Here is a 24,138-nt window from a genome sequence, read left to right as displayed (position 1 = left end):
CTCCATTCATATAGGGCTATCTTTAATTCTTTCACTAGAGTTTTAAATTTTTCTCCTTTACGTTTTTGCATATCTTTTGTTATATCTGTTTGTAAGTAATTCATATATTTATAATTGCTATTAAAAATTGTGTGTTTTCTAAATAGACAAAAGTGGTAACTAGACAGTACATAATACTGGGGAAGCCAGCACAACTTGTACAAGGCAAGGTCATGGAAGCTCCACAGACACATCCAGACTCCCTGAGGGTCCAAATTACTGGGCTGAGGGAGGGGACCATGGTCTCAGGGAAAATCTAGCCCAAATGGCATAACATGGTTTGTAAAGAAAATGTTCTACATTTTACTTTGGTGAGTAGCACCTGAGGTATTAAAAGCTTGTGAGTGGCCATGCAAGATACTCCATTGGTCTCACCTCATCTAGAGCAAGGGAGAATGAAGACAACCAAAGACACAAGGGAAAGATTAGTCTAAAGGGCTAATGGACCACAACTACCACAGCCTCCACCAGACAGTCCAGCATAACTAGATGATGCCTGGCTACCACCACCGACTGCTCTGACAGGGATCACAATAGAGGGTTCCAGACATAGCTGGAAAAAAACGTAGAGCAAAATTCTAACTCACACACACAAAAAAGACCAGACTTACTGGTCTGACAGACACTGAAGAAACTCTGAAAGTGTGACTCCTGGATACCCTTTTAACTCATTAATGAAGTCACTCCTGATGGTAACCCTTAAGCCAAAGATTAGACAGGCCCATAAAACAAATAGGCATATCAGTCCACGGGCAAGGACGAAAAGGCAGGAGGGGACAGGAAAGCTGGTAATGTGGAACCCAAGGCTGAGAAGAGAGAGTGTTGACATGCCGTGGGCTTGGCAACCAATATCACAAAACAATATGTGTATTAATAGTTTAATGAGAAACTATTTTTTTCTGTAAACCTTCATCTAAAGTACAATTTAAAAAAAATTGTGTTTTATTTAAACCATTTTATTGGTTTATAGAATTGTGATAAATTTTTTGTATTTATTTAAATTCAGCAAACTTGGTTAGATTAATTACACATACACATACACATACAAACAAACACACATGTAATTAGTTAAATTATATATATACATTTTGTTTCAGTTATTAGTTCCCTTTTTCCCTACCTTGTTAAGAGTTTTATTATAAATGTGAGCCAACGTTTGTCAATTTTTTTATCCGTCTTGGTGCAAACATTTTAGCATTGAGCTACTAACCAAAAGGTTGTTGGTTCAAATCCATCTGTGGTACTGTGAAAGAAATGCCTGGCAATCTACTTCTAAAATATCACAGCCACTGAAAACCCTATGAGCCTCAGCTCTGCTATGAAACACATGGTGTCATCATGAGTCAGAATTGACTTGACAGCCACTGGTATTACTCCTAGTGGAAAAATATATATATCCATATATACATGTGGAAACCCTGGTGGCATAGTGGTTAAGTGCTATGGCTGCTAACCAAAGGGTCAGCAGTTCAAACCCTCCAGGCGCTCCTTGGAAACTCTATGGGGCAGTTCTACTCTGTCCTATAGGGTGGCTATGAGTCGGAATCGACTCGATGGCACTGCGTTTGGTTTTGGTTTTATATATACATGTATAGATATTTTTTCCTTTGCCAGTTAGCTACAAGTAGCTTTCAACCTACAATAAGGTTCCATTCTGACCACGCCATCATAAGTCAGTTCTGACATAAGTCGAATACCTCATTTAAAAAATATATACTGTCTTTTATTATCAGCATCTATAAATCCAGCAGTGTTTTCAACAGTAAATCATAAAATTGAACACCTGTGAGCGAACACCTGAGAATGATAACATCAACAAATTAAGTGCTGCAACATATTACTAAATATAAGATATATAAAAAAAAAAAAAACAGGTGGTCGTAATTCAAATACATTGTAATTTGAGGACTACTATATATTAACATAGGAAACCCTGGTGGCGTAGTGGTTAAGTGCTACGGCTGCTAACCAAAAGGTCAGCAGTTTGAATCCACCAGGTGCTCCTTGGAAACTCTATGGGGCAGTTCTACTCTATCCTATAGGGTGGCTATGAGTCGGAATTGACTGGACGGCACTGGGTATATATTAACATACTTCTTAATGTTAACTTATTCTTGCATCCTTACCTTCCTGAGATAAATCAAACCGGTTATAACATTACTATAATTATTTATATACTGATGAATGTGGTTTGTATGTATGTAATTTTCCTTTCTAGCACTGTCCTTGATGGATTTTGGTTTAAATTAAATGAAATTACTTGGACAGTTTTTTTTTTCTTTATATGTTCTCTGGTATATTTTACATAAAACTGGATTATTTGTTTCTTGAGCATTTGTATAACTATCTTATGAAACTGTCTGGGCAAGTGCTTTGTATGTGGGTCTGTGGTGTGAAACCTATTCTTCCTTTAACTTACTCTAATCAAGCTTTCATCTTAACTATTGCACTGGTACCATATATTTCAAGGTCACTATAGATTTCCATCTCATCAAATCCATTAGTAAAATTCTAGCCTTTCCTTGTGTAGCATTCCAGTAGCATTTGACTTTCTTACATAGTTATCCTCTATTATCTAAGTAAAAGAGCCCCTATTATCCACCTCCCACTATATCTCTTGATCTCTTTGCTATTTTTTCTTTATTGCACATTTGACTGCTTGAAATCATATTAAAGTATGTATTTATTGTTTATTGTATTTCTCTTTCTAACAGACTTGAAGACTTACCTTGAATAAATTAAAGGCTTTGCCTTCCTTTTTTTTTTTTTTTTAATCCATAATTCCTAGAATACTTCATGGCAACTGTTAGTTGTGTGATAAATATTTTTATTAATATAATAAATAGAGTGCAGATATTCAGGAACCTCGTATGCCATAAATATGTTAAGTTAGAAGTAGTTAAAATTCCATCTCCCCAGACCTCCAGGGCACAGACTGTTGTTTTAACTCTCTTACCCTTATTTAATATTGGGTAACATATTAAATGTATTTAGTCAGCTAAACTAGGATGACTTCATAACTGACCAATGGAAACAGCTGCAAATTTGTTTGCTAGTTGTAGAAATGTGAACTTTAATAAAGATATTTATATAATATACTTTCTTATTTAATACAATTTCAGAATGCTTTTTTTATTATAATACATTAAGTGCCTGTGAAGGAAACACTATAAACATTATTACATAATTCTTTTGATTTCAGGCTGGACAGCAGCGTTGGTGGGAACAGGAGATTAAAATAAATGGGAATATCCAAAAGGGAGAATTAATTACGTATAACTTGACTGAACTAATTAAACCAGAGGCTTATGAAGTCCGACTGACTCCTCTTACCAAATTTGGGGAAGGAGATTCAACAATTCGTGTCATAAAATATAGTGGTAAGTAGCCCTTTATTTAAAAATCTTTATTTGCATGTTAAATTGTCTACTACATGTAGTTTGCAATTATCTACTAAACTGAGACACAAAATAAAATTTAGTGTATTGACTTTCTAGATCATCAGCCAGGTGACAAAAAATACCCTAGTTATCATACATTGTAATTGATTACAAAGGTAGACATATAGAAAAATTCCTTAGTTAGCATTAAATGTAGGAGATGATGTCAGCAATGTTCCTGGTCTGAAAAATAAATATTATATTAAGTTCTAAGTTTTTTAAATTATATTTGTATTCTTAGGCATACTGCTTAAAATTAAATATTTTAATTAAAATTACTTCCATATAATTTAGATTTGGGCAAAGTATACTTTAGTGGTTTAGAAGCATTTATAAGAAGTTAGTTTGAGTGAAAGAAAATTAAAAAAAATCATCTCACTGCAATATTTAGAATTTAGACTGGTATATTTTACAAGGTGTGTTTTAATTGCAGTGAATTTGGACATTAAAATATCATAGGAGAAGGCTCAAGTAAAATTCATTCTGTTCAGAGGTTACTTGTAGAAGTGACTTCTTTCTTAGAACTAAATTGTAATTCAAAGATACTTCTTTGAAAAATAATACATAGAAATTTTATAATTTCAGTTGCTCATATTTAAAATATATTGATCTCTTTCAAGAAGAGAAATTGTTTTTTCACCACTGTCTTTGAAGCTGATAAACACATAGTCTCTTCTAGACATTATTAATTTCATAATGTCAAATGGGGAATGCAAGATCAGAAAGACAACTAACATAATATAGGAATAGTCTAAATTCCGTATGTTGAAATAGCGTAAATGATTAATTGCGAAAATACTCATTTTGTTAAAACACGTCAGTGTACTGATGTTACAGTTATTTATGAACATGCTTTGTATATGTGATTGTGTTTTACCTACTTATGACACTTTAACAATAATGTCCAAATTTAATAAAAACGGTTAGTAGCAAACACTAGGAATTAACAAAACAGACATAAAAGTTCTCCAGGGTAGAATAACTGCTCATTACAATAATACTCTCCTTTATCTAGCATGGAATTTTCTCTCAGTAATAATCCCTAATCAATATATACAGATACAGTTTTGTACCTTAGATTACATATGTATTTGTTGTTGCTTCAGTGAAATTTAAAGTATTTATTCCTCTTTAGGTAGAAATCAATTGGTATCTTGTATTGCAAACACGATTAGTTGGCTGAGACAAATAGTTCGCTGGTGTACAAAAGCACAACGCGTGTTGCCTCCCATTTGAAAACTGTGTGTGTTAATGTAATTAAACAAAGTGACAGAGTGGCATTGGAATAACTATTTGTTTTATGACATGTTGTGATGTAATATGAGGATTGATTTATTTTCATATATGCCAAGTTATTCTTAACAGAAATAGATAAGAGAAAAAAAAATACGTTCTCCCTTGGATCACTGGTTTCATTGTTAAAACATCTAGATTTTAGGTTGGCCTACTGTCAGCCTCAGTTTTGATTTCCGTATTTCCTTTTGAACTGATTAAGAGATAAATGGTCAGCTACTCCATTCTTTGGAAAATGAACAAATGCCCCACACTATTTAGCATTGATCTTTTGGGTACTTAAAGACTGTTATTGCTGAGCTCTGAAGTAGATACAATTCAATCGTCTAGAACAAAATGGATTACAGATATAATTCTCCATAGCCACAGTAGGGAAGCTCATTAAGTTTAGTAAGAAACTATGAGACACTGATTAGACTTTTATTTATAAAAGACATTCAAGACATGCTAACTTTACTTTTTGCTTTTCTTTTAGCTCCTGTAAATCCTCATTTGAGTAAGTATTTTTCACTTTAAAAATGGAACTGTGTTTCACAAATAAGAAAAATAGAAATGTGTAAATACACAAATATTTAGCAATTATTCTCATTTGGTTCAAAACCATAATGGATTAGAATCAGCAATGTTGTTGTTATTAGGTGCTGTCGTGTCAATTCTGGCTCATAGCAACCCTACAGAACAGAGTAGAACTACCTCATAGATTTTCCAAGGTGGCGGCTCGTGGATTTGAACTGACAACTTTTTGGTTAACAGCCGAGCTGTTAATCACTATGCCACCAGGGCTCCAGAATCGGCAATATTAGCATTAATCATGAATTTTCACATTTCAGAAGACACAGGTCTGAAGACATATGACCTAATATTGATCACTGAGATTTATAAGCCACCCACTGCCATCGAGTCGATTCCAACTCATAGCGACCCTATAGGTCAGAGTAGAACTGCCCCATAGAGTTTCCAAGGAACGCCTGGCGGATTTGAACTGCCGACCTCTTGGTTAGCAGCCGTAGCACTTAACCACTATGCCACCAGGGTTTCCTTGAGTTTTATAAATTTTCCTAAATATGGAAATGTGAAACCATTTTCCCCAACTAGGTTAACATTTGTTATTTGTATAACTGTGGGATTATTTTTTTCTTTTATAGGATTGAAGATTGTTATTTGTTGTTTTAATTTTTTTATTATTATTATTGTTCATTCTTTGAATTTCTACACTCCACTCATAGAAGATTCTGGTTACTTAGATAGTTGGTATTTGGAAGATTTAAATTATGTAATAATAGTCCTGCTCTATTATGAAAAAGAAGATGCTCTAGTTTCCACCCTCTTAATAATATTTCATATTAAAATTAAGGATTAATTAAACCCTGGCGGCATAGTGGTTAATTGCTACAGCTGCTAACCAAAAGGTTGGCAATTGGAATCTATCAGGTGCTCCTCGGAAACTCTATGGGACACTCCTACTCTGTCCTATAGGGTCACTGAGTCGGAATCAACTCTATGGCCACAGGTTTGGTTTTTGGCTAGAACAAGAATGAAGACCCACCTCTGCATCCCTACTCCCATCCCACTTCTCACATTCTCCATCACCTATACTTAATGAAGAAAATGCCCAAGTCTCTTTTTCTCATTTTACTTTATTTCCTTTTCTGCAGTAGCCCTTCACTGACTATATAACACAGACCAAACGACATAGCTTATGTTTTGCTGTATTTCCTACCAAAGAGCTGCTTTTCTTCTATATCTGCATATCTAGATTCTAATACTTAATATTGGTATAGAATTTTATTATGGAGTGCTTTCATGTATAAAAGTTCTTTTAGACATCACAAACCAAAAAAAAAAAAAAGCAAACTCAGTGGTGTGGAGTCTATTCCAACTTATGGCTACCTCATGATGTACAGAGTAGAACTGCTCCATAGGGTTTTCTTGGCTGTAATCTTTACAGGAGCAGATTGCCAGGCCTTTCTTCTGCAGACTCTGGGTGGGTTTAAACTGCCAACCCTTAGATTAGTAAAGTGCAAACTGTAACCTTTTAGTCATCACAATAACCCTTTAATGAAGATATTATTAGCCTCATGTTGGTATTAAGTATACGCAAGGCTAAGTTTTCTTAAAAGGTTTAGCACAAATGCTTCTTCCTTTGCTAAATCTTTCCTCTTTTCATTTTCCATAACAATTTATAACTATTTTAACCAAAAAACAAAACCCATTGCCACTGAGTCAATTCTGACTCATAGGGACCCTATATAGGCCAGAGTAGAACTGCACTACAGGGTTTCCAAGGAGCAGCTGGTAAATTCAAACTGCCAACTGTGCCACTGTGCCACCAGGGCTCCATAACTATATTAGTATTTCTTATATCCTCCAGTGAACTCCAAGATCCTTAAAAGCTAAATCTGTGTCTTCTTTATCCCTATATCTCATTATCTTTGTGTCTAGCATAGCATCTCATATTTAGCAAGTGCTTAATAATCTTTTTTTTTTTTAATAATCAGTTGTTAGATGAATAAACAACAGTTTCACAATGAATTACATAAATCAGATTCTCCCTGGCTTCTACCCAGAAACTATTGATATTTAACTACTATTATTGATTACAGTAACTTTGGAGGTAAGTTCTCTGACTGTATTTATAGTAGAAATATTTAAAAGGAGTTGTCATGGAAAGAATAAAGTTAAGATACAGAAAAATTTGACCAGGAAATATTTTGACTCACGAAAAAAGAAATTGAACAGCTTCTACCTATGGAAAACCAAAATGCCTTTATAAATATACAGTAGAGGAGAAATTTGCTAATGGATAACTTTAATGAACATGACTATTAATATTATAGCCATCAAGAAGTTTTGCAGAAGAGATGGTATTTGGGTGGGGGTTTCTTAGGTGAAGAAAGTGGGGAGAGGTGTGCCAGCCATTGGAATGAGGGTCATGTTTAGATCATCACTCCGCATAGCTCAGTGTGATTGGACTATGACATTTTAAAGTTACAGATGCCAGAAGTGTGCCCTAAAGGTGTGCAGTATTTGTCAGAATTTCAATGCATCTTTAAAAGCTTGGGTTTCATCTTGGAGGAAAGGGTGGAAGGCACTGACATTTGCTTTAATGCTCCTGGATCTTGAATTTATTTTACTATTGGTTATTAAGTAATAACAAATATGACATAGAACTTTTTAAGTCTTAATTACCAAATTCTCTTTCTCACCAGCCATTTTACATGTAGCCAATAAATGGATTGACATTTTCTATATTTAAAATAATTTTAAGCATTGTGTAATACCAAAGACGTTTTTAGTCAACAGTACACAATTAATTATCTAAGTTAGTAGGGGTAGTCTTTTTTATGTTATTGACAGTTATATACTTTTCCCCCTTAATAATTGATTTATTGAGCCTTGTTATTGCCTTGGAGCCCTGGTGATGCAGTGGTTAAGAGCTCATCTGCTAACCAAAAGGTTCCACTTCTTGGAAACCCTATCGGGCAGTTTTGTTCTGTCCCATATTTTTTTTATAGGGCAATCAACTCGAGGGCACTGGGATAGGGTCGCTTTGTGTCGCAATCTACTCGAGGGCAACGGGTTTGGTTTTTGTTTGTTTTTTAAAATTGCCTCAAGGCCTCAAAAACATTTAAGGAAAATGCTTTATCAAACAACGCCAATCCTTATAGAGTCTAGCTCTTAATAAACCGGGTAAACATTATTCAAAAAGGGGAAAGATAGTCCAACCTGTAAAAGAAACCCATGGCTTTAGACATTTTTCTATGGAAAGTTCACTTTTTTTCCCAGCAGTTTTACTGCCTTTACCTCGTATTTTCTTAAGTGCTATATTTTAATTTTATTCTTATCATTTATTGGCTCTTCCAGATTCCTTCCATATCCTGCTCTCTCATTTCCTCAGGAATAGTAACCTCGGGCTATACCATAAACCAAAATATGTAGTCGTTGTTGTTATGTGCCATCAAGTCGGTTCCGACTCATAGCGACTCTGTAGGGACGGAATAGAACTGCCCTATAGGGTTTCCAAGGAGCGGCTGGTGGATTCGAACTGCCAACCTTTTGGTTAGCAGTTCAGCCCTTAACCATTGCGCCACCAGTGTGTTAACTGAAAAAAAAAAAAAATGAAGTTGGATTGAAAATAGCTCTTGTGTCCCTCAAATATCTCAGCAATGGGGTTTTTCTATAAAGATTTAAACTTTTAAATTATCTCTTTGGTCTGATTTAAACTCAGTAGTCCATAAAATTATTAAGTTTTGGAAACGTCCGGAAAATATCTTTTCCTTTACATTAGAGGCTTTAATATCATATATGCATATATCTGAAAAACATTTTCATGCATAAAAACCTTCCTATCTACCCAAATCAACTTTCAACTAATGACAGGATTTACCATGCAAACCCACTCTAAAATACCAGTCCTTAAGAGGTATTTTTATTTTTAATATAAGGTTAGGTTTTTGCTGGTTGTAAGGAATGTTTGGAAACTCTGGTGGCATAGTAGTTAAGAGCTATGGCTGCTTACCAAAAGGTCAGCAGCTTGAAGCCACCAGGTGCTCTTTGGAAACCCTATGGGGCAGTTCTACTCTGTCCTATCGGGTAACTACGAGTTGGAATCAACTCGACGGCAACGGGTTTGGTTTGTTTTTTGGAAAGAATGATTCAAGAGATTAAGTGGGCTAAAGAGGGTTTGCGACAATACTGTCATTGCTGTTCAGTCCTCAGTTGTAATCTTTCTTCCTCATACTGGGAAGGAATCAAGGAAATAAAGCAAAATTTTGGAGACCATGTAATTAATACAGAATATTTGAAATACTTTTAATTCCATGGACCATCGAAACTCAGTCAAAATCATGCTGTATTTTAGAAAACTAGTAAAAAATTCAAGACAAACTCAGTCTTTAGTTCCATTATCTTTTTGAAAATCATGGACATTGTTACATTTCTATTTTATGAGATATTTTAGTATTTAGTATTACCTTGACTTTTGATAACTTTATACAGATCAGTGCATTTTCATTATCTATCAAAATATTCTTTATTCTAATAAAGTTTTTATGACTACTTCTTTAAAAAATATTTATAATTATCTCATATAAAGTGATGAGATAATCATAAAATTATTATGGTCCTTAATTTTGTGAATTTTTTTTTCCTTCTGACCTGCCAGCCTTTCATCAAAAGTTTCCAGTAATAGGTTTCTTCACTGTAAAGACGTATGTACCAAGAAGTAATGAAGAACTATTTAGATTGCTTTGTTTCTTTGTCTGATTTAAGTAATAGTAGTCTTATCAGCTTTAGATGTATGGCAAACAACTTATCTGTCATATACAAAATAACCTAAATTATGAAAAATTTTAGGCATGACTAACCTTTTTTAGGTTTTTATAAGCCATATAGTTGCTTAATTTTACTTTGAGAGACATATATGTTCAGGTTCTAAAAGCAGTTCATTCATTTTTAGTGACAATTTTTGTTTCTCTTAAAATAAGTATAATGAATTATAGAAAATATAATTAATTGGTGTTATAAAAGTTTATTGCAAAGAATTTTAATAGCATACAAGAAATAAGATTTGATAGCAGATGTATACACTGAAATCTTCAATCTTTCAACTTGACTTTTTATATCTTATTTATGTATATATATTATTGAAGAACTAAAAACATTTTAAATCAAACAGTGCCCTTATGAGATTGGCATAACTTGAAAGCAGCGACTAAAGGAATCTCATATTGTGCCTAAAAGACCTTCCAGTATCCATACATGCACATAACCATACTGGTGTCACTAAATTTATATTTTCAGCTGATAGGATCAAAAGGCCTTATTTATTGATAGCATGGGCTTATTTATTACAAGATAGAGGGCATAAATATGTACCTAATAAACCTTTTACATGGAATATTGTTTATCCATAAATTTACTGATTTAGAATCCCTTGAAAATTTATATTCTCTGCAACCTTATGTCTCCCAAATATAAAATATAAATGAATACACAGAGAGGCAGCAAGTCTTTAATCTGAAAACAAAATGAACATTTTTTAAACATAAAAGGTAAAGCCTTTTGTTATATTTGTAAGTGCCAGTAGTTTCCAACTAATGCAGAGGCATGACCCCAATCCTAAAGCCTTTATTGCCAAGAATAGCCGATAAGAAACTAATTAGGGGAGGGGACTGGTAGTCAAATAGGAGTATCTGTTCTTTGATAGTTTACACTAAAAATTCTGGCTAATCTGAATCCAATTTTGACTTCCCCATATTAGCTGATCTTAGCCACAGTTTTCTCCTTCGTTAGCCTCATAAGTAAGGATTTCAGTGATTTCAAAGAGTTCTTATGAGGTTCATTGAAATAAATCATATTTAATTTTTCTCAATTAAGGATTACATACGGTTCAATTTTTGGTGTTGTAGAGGTTATCAACTCTTTTATTTACTCCTGTTTTTCAAGTAAGGTAGGTCCCAGTAAGAAAACCCTTCGATACGTGTAAACATAGGAACCATGCACATTTTAGGAACGGTTGGAGAAAGCTCCCTCTGAACGTTTTTTGGGTCTGAACTCACCATGTGTTAGACATTCATGAAACCCCAGTCCTTCCATGGGCCTTTATAAAGCCTCCTCATTACTTCAGGTGAATTTCAAGCATCTGGCAAGCCCATATTCAAATAAATTATGAATGTGATTGCTTTTAAAAATAATTTTCTATGATCTCACTCTATGCAAACTGCCATTTGTGCAAATGGGTATACATGAAAGCACTCCTAGACATGATGTGAAGAAATTATAAATTTAAGAGATACATCTTTAAAATGTCAGATAAATTAATAAAGATCATTTTCAATTGACAGTTTTGTCATGATTGTTTCTATACCACCTTTGTGAAAGTTCTTCAGCCATAATTCAAACACTGATTAGTCTATTTAATTTCACTTCTCTGGATATTTCAGGGAAAATAGTTGGGGCCATAATTACTCAGTAAGAGATGGATTTATATATCACAATCATTCTTTTTCATTCAATTTGGAATAGGTTTACGTTAGTGTAAACCTTGTGCATTTTTATTGCTCTCATGTCATTATGGTGACCTTCCACGATTACTGCTTTATAAAGCTTTAAATTTTTGTTATATGAATATTACAATGTTTATATTAATTTAATTTATTAACAGGAGAATTTCACTGTGGATTTGAAGATGGTAATATTTGTTTATTCACACAAGATGATACAGATAATTTTGACTGGACAAAACAAAGCACTGCAACAAGAAATACAAAATATACTCCTAACACAGGTCCGAATGCTGATCATAGTGGCTCCAAAGAAGGTATGAGGTTATGAAGTGCTGTGTTCATAGCAACCATACCCTAGTCTTGAACTTTATAAAACTCTATTAACATGCAATACATGGAAACCTTTACTTTTAAGTTTAAGATTATGGAGAAAACCATTAAGTTTGTATATACAGTATGAATAATTTAGCATTTTCAAAGTTTGCAAACTTTTATTTTCTCTTAGAATTCCCTGACCTATGTAGCTGAAAGATTAAAAATATATTTTTGGGTAATTCAAGACTAAATTTCCAATTTTGTCTCCATTTCATTTTTATATTCTAACAACTGTGTCTTTAATTATGTACGTCATTTCTTCTTTAGATTATATTGAAACCACCATTAATTTTGTATGCACATAAACATATAAATGAAGTACCAAAAACCAAACCCGCTGCCGTCGAGTCAATTCCGACTCATAGCGACCCTATCTATACAAATTCCCCTATTAGTCCTTACTTCCTATGAAAACTCTAAAACTTCTCAGTGACTTAAAATTTCATATTACCTAATAATACTGTTCAAACTTAATTTTCATTTCTTTTTTTTTAAGGTTTTTATATGTACATTGAGACATCTCGACCTAGACTGGAAGGTGAAAAGGCTCGACTTCTCAGCCCTGTTTTCAGCATAGCTCCCAAAAACCCTTATGGACCCACGAACACCGCGTATTGTTTCAGCTTCTTTTATCACATGTATGGACAACATATAGGTAAGATGGCAAGAATTACAATGTTCCTTCGAAAGGAAATCATAACTAAGAAGAAAAAGGTTCAAGGCAGACATTTTTTACTGGTTAAGTTAAAGCACTATTTGGTTGTAAGAAGTCTTAAGGGAATATTTTGTTTTAAGGTTTAAAGGTTATCTCAGGGCAATAGTTTCAGGAGTTCATGCAGACTTCAAGGCTCTGCAAAATCTGCAGTCCAAAGAAATTTGAAATTCTGTGCTGCATTTTCCTCCTTTTGATTAGGAGTCCTCTAGAATCCTTGATCAAAATGTTCAGTAACAGTAGTTGGGCAGCACCCAGTTCTTCTGGTCTCATGGCAAAGGCAGCAGTTGTTCATGGAGGCACAATTAGCCACACTTACTATATCCTCCTCATATTAACGACTCTCCTTCTTCCTCTGCTGTTCCAGGTGAATAGAGACCATTTTGTGCCTTAGGTAGCCACTTGTAAGCTTTTAAGACCCCAAGCGCTACACAACAAACTAAGAGTTAGAACAGAAGGACTAAACATGTTATTAGGCCAATTAACTGGAATGTGCCATGAACCATGACACTAAACTTCCAATGTGAGGAACAGAAAATGTCTGCCTTGAGCATTATGCTCTTTTAAGAACTATCTATGTGGGAAAATTGTCAATAGCATGTAGAAAGATTAGATAGGAACTTTAGGGGGCAGTAAGTTTATGTTAATAAGAGAGGAACAAGTCAGAAAAGGAGGGTGAGAATGGTTGCACAACTCAAAGAATATAATAAATGTAACTGAATTATACATGTAGAAACTGTGAAATTGGCTATGTTTTTTCTGTGTATATTCTCCACAACAAGAACAACAAAATAAGTAAAATTAAAAATAAATATTTTTTTTTTAAAAAAAGAAGAAAAAGGTTTACAAACAGCATGGAAACCATTTTAGTCACAGAATGGCATTGTTGGCTTTTTAAATTTATGTACACACCACAGTATAAGATGTTAAGAATCTTCCCACCATTCTTTCCTAATATCTTGAATCTAGATTAGAATTTGAAGTTCTTAGAGCATTATCTACCCTCACTGGTATCCTAGCTTAGATAGGCGAGCTACATTTTTTATGAGACAGATCTTGTGCAATTGATACCAGTATAATTTAGACTATTTCTTTCCAAAGAAATTGCTTGAATGATGATTCAATGCATATTAAAGATGATTTTAAAAATTATTGTCATATTTGGGAGAGAAAATTCTTAGTACCTATCCACACATTCTAAATATTGTTGTGATTTTTTTCTTGTTTTACAATGTCAAACACACTTTGTAGGATTTAAGAACTGTCGTAGGTCCTGAAGAGGATACAAACATGAAAACTCACTCCTTGCTCTTAGAAGTCTTACCCTGTAATAAAGACTCATTGAATAAACACACAGCTGTGCCAGATAGAATACCAGTTAACACTGAGAGTGGACCAAGCAAAATTTGGAGGATGGGGCGGGGGGCGGGGGTGAGGGAGGTCATGTAGGCCCACAATTCTTTAGGTGTAACTCCAAATTCTAAAAAAAAAAACTGCCAACACCAAGAGTTTGTTGTTGTTGCTGTAACCGTATTAACCATTTGGCAGTACATGCTGGCCTGATCTACATTTTTTAACAATACATGACCTGAGCTGACATAAGCTAATTCATAATCTTTATTTTTCCTACTTAACATGAACATTTATATCCTTTGCCACAAAAATATTTATATGTTTAATTATAGGAACCTGCTCCAGATCTTTCCAAGAGATGTAACATAATACACAATTTATTCACTATATTATCTTTCCAAAATAAGACAAAATTCTGAATAGCAAAACACATCTAGCCCTACAGAGCTTGGACAAGGAATTGTGGATCTGTATCTAAGTAAGGAGAAAGACAGTGCTTTAGGACGAAGGATGCAAGAGGATGTCTCCAAAAGGCAGGCATGAGCACAGGAAGGATTAAGGCAGTAGTTATGAGAAATTAAAATGTGGACAGTTAAGATGATATTAAATGACATAAACTAATAAAAACACTTCTGTTTCAGGCACCAAATATATGCCAAGAGATATCACATAATACAAAATTTATTCACTATATTATCTTTCCAAAATAAGACAAAATTCTGAATAGCGAACACATCTAGCCCCACAGAACTTGGACAAGGAATTGCGGATCTGTATCTAAGTGAGCAGAAAGACAGTGCTTCAGGACAAAGGATGCAAGAGGATGTTTCCAGAAGGTGGATATGAGCACAGGAACGAATAAGGCACTAGTTATGAGAAATTAAAATGCGGACAGTTAAGATGATATTAAATGACAAACTAATAAAAACACTTCTGTTTTGGGCACAAAATATATGCCAATTACTGCACTACTTAAGCAAAGTAATCTTTTTAATAAGATTGTAAGAATAAGCATCACTCTCCTCTTGATGGACATGATACATGAAGCATGACAAGATCTTTGATTAGAAAAAAAATCTATGAGAGTTGTAGAATCAATGAGAAACAATATAAACTGGAAAAACAGTTAGAAAGCTGTGAAGGTAGTTTTGGGATCACTGTAGCATAAAATATAAAAGAAAATAATTATCTACACAATGAGCAAACGTCTTATATATCATGAGATTACTCTCTTATTGTTAGGTGCTGTCGAGTCCGTTCTAACTCATGGCGACCCTATGTACAACAGAAAGAAACACAGCTCAGTCCTGCACAATTCTCACAATTGTTGCTATGCTTGAGCCCATTTTTGCAAATGCTGTGTCAACCCATCTCATTGAGGTTCTTTTTTTTTCGAAGACCCTCTACTTTACCAAGCATGATGTCCTTCTCCAGGGACTGGTCCCTCCTGATAATATGTCCAAAGTACGTGAGACAAAGTCTCGTCATTGTTGCTTCCAAGGAGCTTTGTGGCTGTATTATCTTATTACAAAAGTAGAATTAGCTCAACTCTAATTCTTCCTTTTAGTCAATCATATATATATATGATTAAACATATCTCACAGACTTTCCTTTCCTCTTCAAATATATATTGTCCCTGAAATATTTTTGATTCATCTTTAAATAAACAATGCCACAGCTAATATTATGATTTATTCTAAGGAGTTAAATATGCTTTGACTTACATATGAGACTGACTCTCTCTCAAAATTTTTACACATTTGGGTCCCAAGATAACTTTACTGTACTTTTGACTTCACATTTTTTATTCTTATCTTCTTTACATTCAGGGGATTTCCAGTTGACTTTGTACTACTTTTATTCTGATGATTTGGAGATGGAGATGGGGAGGACAGTTCTCTATTTCATGGAACACGTTTACCATTTGAGTCCCTGTGCAGTATCAGGGCATGCATTTCTATGCTTTACCAGATGGTTGGAAGTTTGAAGTTGGGGGTTGGGACTGTTACTTGGTTCCCTCTCAGCTGGGCACAGTAATGCTGCTTACTAAAATTGAGGCAAAAATATCTGAACCAGACATTGAATAATCAATTAGGACTACATGACCTGCTTCATTATATCTTTGACTGCAACCTTCTCTCTCTGTGTATACTGTTCTCAGACCTGCATTCATCTGAAAACTTGGGTGGCACTTATAGTCACAGGTTTTACAGACTGCTTTAAATGTTTAATTCATTCTTTTTTAAGTCAAGATTAAAAATGATTTGTTGGATTTCTAACAGCCTATAAAATAATTGCAGTTAGTACTTAATAGGTAGCTGTGCATAATTCTTGTCATTTTAACTGCGACTAAAGACAGAATTTCACTGAGGAAGTTATAATTGTTTAATAATAAAATATGCGTGATTAACTATCATCAAACTAAGAAATGAGATTCAAAGAGTCAAACTTGTTGTACTAGTTATCTATTGTTATGTAACAAAACTCCCCTAAATCTAACGACTTAAAACAATAACAGTTATTATCTCAGTTTTTTGGGTCAAGAATACGGATGTGACTTTACTGGGTGGCTGTAGCTCAGGGTCTTTCATGAGGGTGCAGTCAAGCTGTCAGCTGAGTTTGTGATCTAATTTGAAGACAACTGGGGGAGGATACACTTCTAAGCTCACACACATGGTTTTTGGCAGGCATCAGTCCTCACATGTTGCTGGACTAAGGATCTCAGTTTCTTGGTGGCTGTTGGACAGAGACTTTCCCATATTAACCACTCCATAGTCCTGCCTTACGACTTAGCAGCAGATTTCACCTAGAGCACGCAATCCTTGAGAAAGAACGCACAGCCAAGACATATATATATATAATATATATATAATCTCTGAAGTGACATCCCATAATTTATGTCCTTTTCTATTTGTTAGAAATGAATTGATAATTCCAGGCTACACTCAGGGGGAGGGACTTTCAGAAGATAATAATGTTAGGATGGGGGCAGTGGTAGTTCAGGTCTCACCTTCTAAGTGGGAGTCCCAAGTCTGTTTCCTGGCCAGTGTCATGTGCTGTCACTGCCTGTCAGTGGAGGCTTGGGTGTTGTTATGATGCTGAACGGATTTCAGTGGCACTTCCAGACTAAGATGGACTAGGAAGAAAGGCCTGGCAATCTTCTTCCAAAAATCGGCCAGTGAAAACCCTATGGATCACAATGGTCCAGTTTGCAGCCAATCTTGGAGATCACACAGGACTGGACTGGGCAGTGTTTCATTCTTCCGTGCATGAGGTCTCCATGAGTTGGGGGCTAACTGGAGGGCAGCTAATAACAACAATATTAATGTTAAGAGGAGGATGTTACTGGGAGATATCTTAGAACTTGTCTGACACACTTGTGTAATTTCTTGCTAAAATATTTGTCAAAAATGAAGAAAAGAGCATACTTCCAAATGAAAGCTGCAGTGTACTAGCCTTAAAATAACTATTGATTTACATGTACATGATACAAGAGCTGGCTACTGACAATAATATAAAGTCATTTCAAAATTCCTGTAGCTTCTAGTAGTCGTTTCAATTTTTGATGAATCAGTTGAATATTTAATGTCCTTGCAAAGAAATTGAACCTCATATGAGGTTACTGCATATGACAAAAGCTTATTAAAAACTGGTAAAATATATACTTCATTTATTTCTTAAAAGAAGAATGTAAGATATATGCATAATAGGATACCAGGAAATTAGAGATTAAAAGCACAAAAGGCACTTATGAATACATCCATTGAACTTGATAATAAAGGTCCAATAAAGTTGTGGACCTAAAAAACTAATTTCAATGTAGATCAAATGTGTGTCAAGGAAGAGAGGTTAATTAATGAAGTCTTCTCTTTTGTGAATCTTGAGGGTAAAGAAGTGATAATGTAGACAGATAAGGCTCTGAGAGGACCTTTATAAGAGGAAAAGTAGTTTGAGAAAGGATAAGTTAAGAGACACATAAAACAAAGGGAAGGAAGTCTCACGAAGAGATGGGAATTCAGAGCTCTGGTAGGGAAATTAGCCTGGAGATGGGAACTCATGCCACTTCCACTGCAGTAGGAGGAAAAGAATTAAGTAGGAATACGGCTTCTGATACATTCCTAGATGTGAGAACCCCAAGTAGATGAGAAAGTTCCTGTCCTAACAGCCTCTAATCCTAACAGCCTCTATTTTCTTTGTGAAATAGAAACAGAGGTTATATGTTCAAAGAGTAGATAGCTTTAAGAGAGTGGTGAATGGAGCAGAAATCAATCAGTGATATTGAGATGGCTAAAAAGATTAGAGATCAGGACACCAAACTTCAGAGTTCTGAAACACATTTTAGAATATATTGTTCAGTTTGAGTTCCCTCACTTCTTGCATACAGTACTGTATTAGCTTCCTAAATGGTCTCCTTGCTTTCTCTTAGCCCATTATTTTCCAGGTTAACGATCATTCTCTAAAACTAGTGACCTAAGAACCTCAAGGACATGTATCCCCCTCTGACTTCTGTTTTGAGTAGCTCCATAGTCTGTCCCGGCCGTACTTGGAGCTCTCCAAATCAAGCTTTGTTGCATCTGGGGCCTCTTTGTATGCTCTGCCTTTTGTCCTGCTGAACTGTATGCTTGGTGAGGGTAGAAACAATGCCTTGCTAATATAGGTATTTATTTGGACATTCAATAAATATTTATTAAATGAGTGAATATATTTTTTTAATTATATGATAGAATAAGTACCTTTTTATCCTCCTTTTTGACTATCTATATAACTTCTTTCTTCAAAATTCAGGTCAAGGATGTCTCCAGAAATTCTTCTCCACTCTTCCTGCTCCTTTTTTTTCCTCAGAACCCCTGATGCATGGATATCATAGTGTTTGTCACACTGACCTCTGCTAGATTTTAAGCTCTTTGAGTGCATTAACCATGATTTATTTATATTTGATCCTCTGGGACAATGATTGCTCAATAGATTAAAAAAAAATGATCCACACTATGTAGATTTTTAACTATTAGAAGAAAAACAAAAAAAGGGAAAAGGGAATTGATGGTATGGAGTTTAAATTGGACACGGAAGTTAGTTTCACCAAAGACCTTATAGATTGGAAGAAAAATAAAATTCAGAAGTTTTAAGTTAATTTTTGAAGTGTAACCTGAATTTGCATCTAAGTGCTCTGGCATCTAAAGCAAGAGTCACATAATTTCTTAACAAATTCAAAGAGAAATTTATCTTTATGAAAGTTATCTAGCATATCATAATGGGAAAGATCTTCTATTAGTACTTTAAGAAATAAGCAAAACTTGTGCAAATGGAAATTTCATATATTGACACATCAAAATAACTGAGTGAATAAAATCTGTGTCTTGAGCTGAAATATTGTGGCCCAAATGTCAGCTTATGATGATCTTACTTAATGTAGAAATCAAATTTAAAGAATCTAGATTAACCTCCCATTAAGCTTCTCTTAATTAGGTTATCTCAGGTATCCTTTAAAAAAAAAAAGTGTTAAAGGATTTAACTCCTTTAATAAGAGATAGTTAATTTTTTTTTAAGATTATTTTTTATATGAGATACAGAGAAGGCAAGGGTAGCAATCTTTTGTATGATTTTAGGAGTCTAATTTTTATTCTCATTTTAATCCAAGATGATATTCCTTCTGGTCAGAGTTTATAAACATCGAAATGCTTACTTATACCATGAATATATTTCTCAAATAGGAAATCCACTCACATGTTTTGATTTGTTCCCTAGAGTTAGACTCATATGAGAGGTGGTTTTGCTCGAAAAACGTACAGAAATAAGGAACCATTCTTCTAGAGCTTCGACTACATTGATTATAGACTAATCTCAGTAGAAAAAAATATGCAGATTTGATTGTACTTGATGTCTTAGGCTGGGTTCTCTCTAGAAGCAAAACCAGTAAAGTATATAAATATATATATAAATATGTATATAGAGAGATTTATATCAAGGAAACTGCTCACACGATTGTAGAGGCTGAAACGTCCCATGTCCGTGTATCAGGATAGAGGCTTCCCTCAATTCACGTAGCCGTAGGGGCTGGCAAACCCAAGATTGACAGGTCAGAGAGCAGGGCTCCCACTCTCAGATTGTGAAGATCTATGAATTCCAAGATCTTCAGATAAGCTGGTAGCTCAAGTCCCAAGAGCCAGAGGTCAGATGAACAGGAGGCAGGGCAGGATCCAGAGTGATCAAAAAAGCCAGTACATCAGCTTATATTTGGATACAGGCCACACCTTTAAGGAAACTCCCTTTCAACTGATTGGCTACTCATAGCAGATTCAATCATGGGAGTGATTATGTATAAACATTGAGAATCGTGGCCCAGCCAAGTTGACGAACAATCTTAACCATCACACTTGAATTCTGATAAATTCTTAAAATTAAGTTCCTTGCAAAAGACAATTTCCAGGTAGCTGAGGGAATACATAAGATTACTTAGTATTTTCCATTTAATGTTAGAAAATAGCTACCAAACAGTGGGCTGTTCAATAAAGTTTATGTTGAGCCACTCTTTCCCTCAAGATTTAGTCAATAGTCTTAAATTCACTCTTTTCTATTTAATAGGGTGAAATGTACATTCTAGTGGGAGCCCTGATGGTGCATTGGTTAAGAGCTCAGCTGCTAACCAAAAGGTCAGCAGTTCAAATCCACCAGCCACTCCTTGGAAACCCTCCGGGGCAGCTCTGCTCTGTCCTGTAGGGTCACTATGAGTTGGAATTGACTCTACAGCAGCGAGTTTTTTTTTTTTTTTTTTTTTTAATGTACCTTTTAGTGGTATACTGGGTTTTATAAAGGATAAAAAAATAATTATAGTGAATTCTTCTCAACCATCAAATAGTTTATCATCTATTTGTGGTAATAAATTATTGAATAAAATAAAAGTCAGAAAATATTATACATCAAAATTCGTGACAGGCACATGGTATGGGTGAAAAGGGACACCAAACCAAAAACCAAACCCAGTGCCATCGAGTCGATCCTGACACAAACACTGAGAATAAAAAAATAGCCGAGTTAAAATAAGTTTCTATAGAAATGAATCTGGACTACATGAAGATGAATGGGGCATCAGGATTAGATTGGAAGAAGACTCATTAACAACCTGGGTTATACAGATGATACAACCTTGCTTGCTGAAAATGAAGAGGACTTGAAGCACTTACTGATGAAGATCAAAGACCACAGCCTTCAGTATGGATTACACCTCAACATAAAGAAAACAAATCCTCACAACTGGATCAATAAGCAACATCATGATAAACAGAGAAAAGATTGAAGTTGTCAAGGATTTCATTTTACTTGGATCCACAATCAACAGCCACGGAAGCAGCAGTCAAGAAATCAAAAGATGCATCACGTTGGGCAAATCTGCTACAAAAGCCCTCTTTAAAGTGTTGAAAAGCAAAGATGTCACCTTGAAGACTAAGGTGCACCTGACCCAAGCCATGGTATCTTCAGTCACCTCTTATGCATTTGAAAGCTGGACAATGAATAAAGCAGACGGAAGAAGAATTGACGCCTTTCCATTGTGGTGTGGGAGAAGAATATTGAATAAACCATGGACTGCCAAAAGAACGAACAAATCTGTCTTGGAAGAAGTACAGCCAGAACGCTCCTTAAGAAGTAAGGATGGTGAGACTACGTCTCACATGCTTTGGACATGTTGTCAGGAGGGATCAGTCCCTGGAGAAAGACATCATGCTTGGTAAACTAGAGGGTCAGTGAAAAAGAGGAAGACCCTCAATGAGATGGATTGACACAGTGGCTGCCACAATGGGCTCAAACATAGCAACAATTGTGAGGATGGCACAGGACCAGGCAGTGTTTCATTCTGATGTACATAGGGTTATTATGAGTTGAAACCTGACTTGAAGGCACCTAACAACAACAGAAGAGATGTAAACTACATACCCCCCAGCCAAAAGAGGCAAGTTAATTAAATGGAAGACAAGAGCTAGAGAATGAGAGAAATAGAAGGAGCTAAGGTGTGAAGATGGAGAATACTGTTCTTACAGACAGTAGGGAGAGTAGTAGAACCAAGCGCTTAAAAAGTGTACATAAAGGATCTAATATATATCAAGGAAAATAGAAAGCCTAATGAAAGCTATGTTTTATGAAAATTTGTTGGACACTGATGTACAAATTTGTCTGGGTACAAGTAGGCATGGTAATGCCTAGAGAAAGTGAATGGATATTTTATTTTTTTTAAGATACCACTGCAATTAAATACTGAAAAAATAATATCAGTTAATATGTACAGCCTTTTCTATTACAGCAGAAAATAACAATTTTATAATTTCCCATTTTGTATGTGTACATAAAACAAATGATGCTCAGAATTACCTGTCAGTATACACAGATCTAGCCTAAAGCTAGATATTTTTGGCATATCCTCATGTTTCACTAAATACGAACCTCAAATTAATGTGTCTATGTCACTGATATTAATAGAAATGTGATTTATATGCAGATGATTCCCAGGTCTTAGAATGACCAAATCACAAAATAATTTATATGAACTTTGTAATTTCAAGTTGCTATAGGAAATATGTGATTTTTTTTTTTTAATAGGAAATATGTGAGACCTTGGTGGCATAGTGGTTAAGTGCTACGGCTGCTAACTGAAAGGTCAGCAGTTCGAATCCACCAGGGGCTCCTTGGAAACTCTATGGGGCAGTTCTACTCTGTCCTATAGGGTCACAATGATTCTGAATCAACTCAATGGCAATGGGTTTTTTTTAATAGGAAATATATGGAGCCCTGGTGACACAATGGTTAAGCGTTCAGCTGCTAACCCAAAGTTTGGCAGTTCGAATCCACCAGCCACTCCTTGGAAACCCTGTAGGGCAGTTCTACTCTGTCCTATAGGGTTGCTATGAATTTGAATCAACTTGACAGCAACGGGTTTGGGTTTTTTTTTGTTGTTGTTACAGGAACTATGTAGGCTCATTTTAGGGCATAAACTCAAATCTCTTATCAAAAATATATACCATATATGTATTTATAGTAAAATAATGTTAAGGGATAATGATAGAGGAGAACTAGTTAATACAAATAATAAATAATATTTATATAAATTATGATATCTTACATAGTAATCGATATGAAATAATATTAAAATATGAATCATGTTATTGCATCATGCCATAAATCACCCCCAAATTGTTGCTCTTGCTCATGAGATAACGGAGCACTTAGTTCATGTAGCCTATTTGACTGCAATCCTTAAGCACCAGAGATGAGCAAAGTCCCCTCTAACAACTAACGATTGACTCAAAGCATGAAAAGTAAGAAACCAAGGAGAGAGTAAAAACAGTTTAAATTTTGCTTAGCTATATCAAGTCTTTTATATCAAACTTGTATTATAAAACCATGTAATAACCCATATAGCATTTGAAAATCGTTGGGGATGATTCAATTCATATGTATTGGCATCTGGTGCCTACTAAAGGATAAACACAGGGCCTCTGAGATTTAAAATTACTTTTAAAGGGTATTAACACAATCCATCACATTCACTTTGGAATTTCCTTACGATAATACTATAATAATGTGCTGAGTCAGCTTTGCTGAATCTAACTTCTCTTGAATAGCTTTATTCTGTCTCACAAGTTCTAATTTTGTTGACCTGGCCATAAGTTTAAATAACTTTTCATGCTGAATTATCTTTCATAAACTTAAGAACTGGAAACTTGCTAGATAAAAAGTTTTGAAATCATTTCTCTCTATTAATATTCTTTGTATCATCATCTGTAAAATAGACCAGTGAATCAGTAGTTTGTATTCCTTAATTGGGATGTTATAGTATATAACAGTAAGTTACTTAATTTTTTATATATTTGAAAGAATTTATCTCAATCACTTATAGTTGCAGTGTGTTTTTTTAATAAGACAAGTGATA

At 34.7% G+C, this 24,138-nt stretch overlaps 1 protein-coding gene across 1 annotated transcript in view; it reads left to right on the top strand.

Moving 5' to 3' along the window:
- Positions 1-24,138, top strand: part of MDGA2 (MAM domain containing glycosylphosphatidylinositol anchor 2) — a 536,185-nt gene that overhangs the window by 497,457 nt on the left and 14,590 nt on the right. The window contains exons 10-13 of the mRNA XM_003408516.3: positions 3,242-3,419; positions 5,248-5,268; positions 11,938-12,093; positions 12,651-12,809. Coding sequence (XP_003408564.2) covers positions 3,242-3,419; positions 5,248-5,268; positions 11,938-12,093; positions 12,651-12,809 — 514 coding nt within the window. The remainder of the gene's footprint in view (positions 1-3,241; positions 3,420-5,247; positions 5,269-11,937; positions 12,094-12,650; positions 12,810-24,138) is intronic.

Source organism: Loxodonta africana, chromosome 10 (genome assembly GCF_030014295.1).
Source record: "Loxodonta africana isolate mLoxAfr1 chromosome 10, mLoxAfr1.hap2, whole genome shotgun sequence".
Lineage (NCBI taxonomy): Eukaryota > Metazoa > Chordata > Mammalia > Proboscidea > Elephantidae > Loxodonta > Loxodonta africana.
Note: the sequence above shows the minus strand (reverse complement) of the source record. Positions and strands in the feature narration are given on the sequence as shown.